The 5,976-nt window shown below is 46.0% G+C and overlaps 1 protein-coding gene across 1 annotated transcript; it reads left to right on the forward strand.

The window, feature by feature from the left end:
• LOC115795076 (sialic acid-binding Ig-like lectin 15) lies at window positions 1–5,976 on the forward strand. The gene is made up of 3 exons (XM_030750850.1): window positions 1–70; window positions 3,094–3,483; window positions 5,327–5,976. The coding sequence occupies exons 1-3, from the start codon at window positions 16–18 to the stop codon at window positions 5,749–5,751; spliced, it is 870 nt and encodes a 289-aa protein (XP_030606710.1). The 5' UTR covers window positions 1–15; the 3' UTR covers window positions 5,752–5,976.

The following is a 5,976-nucleotide window of genomic DNA, read 5'->3' on the forward strand; positions in this document are numbered from 1 at the left end:
CTCTGTGCTCTGATCATGGATGCCCGGCTGGTCTGCAGCTCTCTGACTCTGTTGCTGTCCATCACAGGAGGTGAGCTGATTTACACACAGAAACATCATCTTAAATATTTCAGGATGTGATGACATTTCTGTGGTTTCACTGCTGTAAAAATATAGATAGATTCTTCCAGGCAAACAGCAGGACTTTAGACTTTAGACAAATGTCGGAGCAAGTTTCAAAATAAGGTAAATGAATAATCGGTGTGCTGAGCACTGAATAATTATTTCAGTTTGCTGTATTTGACATGAATGTGTCTCCTGCGTCTCTGGATCACATCAGAGTTTCACAGGGTGCCTTAAACCTGCATTATTTGTAATGTCTACCAGAGGGTGACTGCTCCAGTTATAAAGAGTCTGGTTGTGCAGAAGTCTGAAAATGAGCCTGCAGCTCACCTGATCACTTTCCTGATGAGTTTATGGTCTCAGCTGCAGCTTCTGAGTCTTAATGAATGAAACAAAGTTCATATTTGAAATTGTGGTCCTGTTAGAGTCAGAAAGGAGGGTAAAGCAGGGTGTGTTGAGCACCCAGTGGCTGAATCACCATGAACCATTATAAACACATGCTATTAATCATTTTGCTAACAGCACCTCAAGGACTCTAACAGCCCATAACAGGCCTGATACGCCATCCTCCCAAAACGCCCTGACAGGACGTCCTGAAGAATGCAGTTAAATATCCACAAATGATGTGAAACCTGGCTGGGCAAAGTTGTTCACACCCTCAAACATCCTAGACAGGATAAAGTGCTTATCCGGTGTCCACAGCTAGGACAAAAACAGTACTGTACGGACAGATTCTCCTCTGCAGTACCCCAGAGAGAGAGGGATGTGTGAGCCCCTTGAAGCTGGACCACACCCTCTGAGACCACCTTTGAGACCACCACACCAGTCTCCAAACCTCCATATAACACTGCAGAAGCCAAAACAGGCCCACAACTACCCAGAGCTTTGATTACGTCTCTCAGCTGGTTCGAGAATGCATCTGTATCCTCCCAGCAGAGCTCAGGAAGGTCTCGGCTTCTTTGCTGCCCCCTCAACACAGACACAGATAATGGATGGCAGAAAGTGGATGACAGACGGACAGCAGTTGAGAAAATTTTCTGTGTAACGTAACTGAAAGTCAGAGGTCAATAGTGCAAATTCAGTGTGACCCACGGAGACACAGCTGATGCATTAGTGGGTTTAGACCTTAGACGAAGTTGCAGAATAAAGCCCAGCACAGAAACCAAACCAGAGACCGACATTACTGCAGAACCTCTACAGCAGGGATCCTCACATCCAGGCCTCGAGAGCTGGTGTCCTGCAGCTTTTAGACCCGTCCCTGATCCAACACACCTGAATCAAATGGCTGAATTACCTCCTCAGTATGCAGTCAAGTTCTCTCGAGGCTCTCGAGGCCTGAATGTGGGGATCCCGGCTCTACAGCATCCAAACCCAAACCACAGGGCTGCAGCACCAGCTAGTGGCAGGTGCCTGCGTAACACCTCAGATCCTACAGTTAACCACAGAAGTGCATGGATAACCAAAACGTTTAGTTTAACTTTCTTCTGGGGCTGAACTGCAAAGGCAGAAACTTACTCCTTCCTCTTATAACTGTTTTTATTTGAATCTGTACCAATCTGAGCAAAATTTCAGGAAAACTATAAGGCAAGCTGTAACTGTCAACATGCCCTTAGCTTGTTTTTATTTACTTACTTACTTACTTTTACTTTATTGATTCCACAATGGGGAAATTATAGTTAACAGAACACCCATCCAAGAAAAGACAAACAACCAGACAAACAGGGAGATAATCACCGAGAGGCGCTGCCGTTACGAAAGAGGGAAACAGAGCAAAAACATTAGGACAGCTGAAAAAAATCATCTCATAATTTGCTCCATAATGGGGGCACATATGAGGTTAGAAAAACCTCTGCATAGTAAGCACATATAGCACATAGCATGGGAGCACTAGGGTGGGGAGGGGCAGGGTGGAAGGAAGCCAGCAGAGGCGAGACGGGGGGGGGGGGGGGGTCGGGCTACTGTGGGGCTGAGTCAAACTCCCCCCTCGGCTAACTGTTCTGATGAGATGTGGAATGTTCATCAGCAGCTTGGTGTAGAGAAATCACTTCACACAGGTCAGAAGACAGGACAGCCGGGGGGGGGGGGTAGAACATCTGTTTACAAAACATCCAGGAGAAAACTGAGAAAACCAGCAATCCAAGGCTGTCAGGGAGCCAAATCTCAGATTCTAAAATTGTTTTTGGTACAGGCTGTACTGATTAATTTGTTGACAGCCTTTAGTCTTTCTGGCGCCTGGTGAAAAATCCAATCATCCAAATTTTCTTGGTCCATTCCTTGCTGTGCCGAAACAGATACGTCTCCAAGATCTAATCCTTCCAATTCAGCTCCAGATATACTGAGTCTGAGTTTGAGTTTGTACTGGTTTTCATTCCCGTCACAAGCAGCCTTACCAAGGTCCAAATGGCTGCCCAGACTTCCCGAATTTCACGATAAGCCAGGTATCCCCAAGTCCAATCGGGAGAAATCCTGGTATCAATAAGCCAAACATATATGCCACGTCCTCAATCGACAGGATGGCCAGGCACGTCAGCTTCCACTCTCCACAGGAATCATAATGTAGCCAGCCGGGTATGTCAGTCGGGTAAGAGAAAAGAGGGTTCTCCTTTCCCCAGTCTCCTCATGGTGAAAATTTGATCATCAGTAGCGTTGAGAGACCAGCTGACAGATCCATAACTTTAATTTCCAGTTCAGAAGATGTGTGAAGAGAGGCTCTAAAACAGCGAAGCAGCAAGCAGGGTAAACAAGGACGGGTTAGGGAGAGAAGAAAAATGTGTCCGTCTCCGCTGAGAGCAAGAGAAAAAAAAATATCAGTTTGAAGATTATTTCACTGAAAGAAACTTGCATGAACGCGTCAGAAGGCTGTAGAACTCAAACTCATCTTTAAGTGCCAAATGATATCAGAACATCTTGGCGTTGACATTAATTTTTTTAAGTTTTTCTTAGAGACTTAAGACCTAAATTTACCGATGCCATCCCCCACCCCCCCATCAGCCCTCAGCTCTGCAGATGACGGCTGGTTCGTGAAAGTTCAGCCAGAGGTACGAGGCATCGAGGGCTACCCGGTCGTGCTACCCTGCACCTTGAGCCACCCACAGCACTCCCAGCATTCCTCCCTGCAGGTTGTGTGGCGTCTGGGCCACGGCCAGAGTGCCATCATCCTGTACCGCTGCACCAGCAAGCCCGGGACCCCTACCTGTGAGCCGGGGCCAAAGCAGGACCAGCGCTACCGGCTGGAGGGAAACCCAAGGGAACACGACCTGTCGCTGCGCATCAGTGGCGCCACCCTGCAGGACAATGGACGCTACTACTGCCGAGTGGAGATTCAAGGGCGAGAACACATCAGCTCTGAGGACAAGATGGGGACCAGACTGCGAGTGGAAGGTATGATCCAAATAACTAACCACAGCTAACCCAGAACCAGTTCAGTCCATTACTTCTTCTCCTCCAGCATGGTCCATCGTTCATTTTGAAATACAATGCAGCAGAATCTGGGATGGTGGTAACAGTCTTGTGACACTGGCACCAGTTGTTCTATGGTGGAAACGCTTGGATTACTTGGAGTTCTAGATGAGGCATGCCATGTAAGTGGAAAGGAGGTATGAGATGCTTCCTTTAAACCTCACAGATCATCTACATTTTTCAGAAAAACAATAAAAGTAAAGCTCTACACATCAACCTTTGAGACCTCTGCTTTCGCTCGTGACCCTTGGGCAGCCCTTTAGAGGGGCCAGATGCCTGGGTTTGAGCTTCCCTCACACAGGTCACACTGCTACAGGACAAGAACTTAGTCCTCCTATTTAAATACATGTTACTGAGAATACTTTTGTCCTTAGAAGTCTAAATGCAGGACTTTTATGTGATACTTTGTTGAAATACAGGATGATTAAATTCAGGATTATTAAATTCAGCAAGTGCATCAATATCCAAAATTACTGGGCCAAGTTAACCTGGTCTGAACTGATGCTGAGAACCTGTAAAATCAGTGCGTGTGAAGTAGGATTCACACTTCAATAGTTACTTCCTCCAAAACACTGACATATCTATTGGACCCCATTCCTAATAGACTGCTACCATTAATTGATACTTCAATCTTAAATGTGATCAATCTATCTTTATTAGTTGGCTGTGTTCCCCAGGCTTTTAAGGTGGCAATAATGATGACACACATCAATTAGTTAAACTGCAGGAATATCTTAAAACCGTAAAGTCCTGGATGACCTCTAATTTCCTGCTTCTAAATTCAGATAAAACTGAAGTTCTTGTACTTGGCCCCAATAATCTTAGAAACATGGCGTCATACTTACTCTGGATGGCATTACTTTGGCCTCCAGTAACACTGTGAGAAATCTTGGAGTCATTTTTGACCAGCATTTGTCCTTCAATGCACATATTAAACAAATATGTAGGACCACTTTATTACATTTGCGCAATATTTCTAAAATTAGAAACATCCTTTCTCAGGCTGATGCTGAAAAGCTAATTCATGCATTTATTACTTCTAGGGTGGACTATTGTAATTCATTATTATCAGGCTGTCCTAAAAGCTCCCTGAAAAGCCTTCAGCTGATCCAAAATGCTGCAGCTAGAGTACTGACAGGGACTAGAATGAGACAGCAGATTTCTCCCATATTGGCTTCTCTTCATTGGCTCCCTGTTAAATCTAGAATAGAATTTAAAATCCTTCTCCTCACACACAAGGTCTTGAATAATCAGGCCCCATCTTATCTCAAAGACCTCAAAGACTTCTAACAGAGCACTTCACTCTCAGACTGCTGGCTTACTTGTGGTTCCTAGTTTACTTAATAGTAGAATGGGAGGCAGAGCCTTCAGCTTTCAGGCCCCTCTTCTGTGGAACCAGCTCCCAGTTTGGATTCAGGAGACAGACACCCTCTCTATTTTTAAGATTAGGCTTAAAACTTTCCTTTTTGATCAAGCTTATAGTTAGGGCTGGATCAGGTGACCCTGAACCCTCTCTCAATTATGCTGCTATAGGCCTAGGCTGCTGGGGGGTTCCAATGATGCACTGAGTGTTTCTCCTTCATTACCTCTTTTCACTGTGGTTATACCCCACTCTACATTTAATCATTAGTTATTATTAATCTCTGGCTCTCTTACACAGCATGTCTTTCGTCCTATCTCTCTCCCCTCACCTCCAACTGAACTGAATAGGATTAAAATGTATGAAGGGTTCCGCAGAGTCTGATTCCTCCTCCTCTTCCTCCAGCTCCTCCAAAGATCCTGACCCTGTCGGTGGAGGGCACTGAACAGTCCGGGTACAGAGCTCTGTGTCAGGTCCGGGGATCCCCGCTGCCGGACGTGCAGTGGCTCAGCCCGGATGACCTGCTAGAGGGATCTCTTGTTGGGCCAGTGGCTCAGGGCTCTGCAGGTCACTACCATACCGTCAGTCAGCTGAGAGACGTAGAGCCGGGCCAGCAGTACACCTGCAGCGCCTCCAACCCACTGGGCAAAGAGCAGGCCACCCTGTACGTCCTGCCCCCACAGCCCTCACTGTCTCTGGCTGTAGCTTCGCCTCCTCTTCTGCTCCTCCTGTCAGTGTCTCTGGGAGCAAAAGTCCTCCTACTAGTGGGGATGGGGGTGTGGATGGTGCAAGGAGGAGCTCTGCAGGGAATCAGCTGCAGGAAAAAATGACCTGGTCTCATTTAGAGACACTTCACTTAGTGTATGAGCATAATGTGGCTGTGAGCTGATTGAAGACTCTAAATGAGAAACTGTACAACCCAGAATGGCTGTAAAATATAAACAGTTTCATGCTGAATTTTAATAAACACCTAAAGTTCATCTTATCTGTAGCTGAGCTACATTAGTGTATATCACGCAAGTCGCTAATTAAAAAAAGAGTTATGGCAATAAATA

The sequence above is a fragment of the Archocentrus centrarchus genome, chromosome 16 (assembly GCF_007364275.1).
Source record: "Archocentrus centrarchus isolate MPI-CPG fArcCen1 chromosome 16, fArcCen1, whole genome shotgun sequence".
Lineage (NCBI taxonomy): Eukaryota > Metazoa > Chordata > Actinopteri > Cichliformes > Cichlidae > Archocentrus > Archocentrus centrarchus.

Coding starts and splice junctions, on each gene's coding strand:
- LOC115795076 (XM_030750850.1), top strand. CDS start 16: ATGGATGCCCGGCTGGTCTGCAGCTCTCTGACTCTGTTGCTGTCCATC. Junction 71..3,093: donor GTTGCTGTCCATCACAGGAG/GTGAGCTGATTT, acceptor CCCCCCCATCAG/CCCTCAGCTCTGCAGATGAC. Junction 3,484..5,326: donor GACCAGACTGCGAGTGGAAG/GTATGATCCAAA, acceptor CTCTTCCTCCAG/CTCCTCCAAAGATCCTGACC.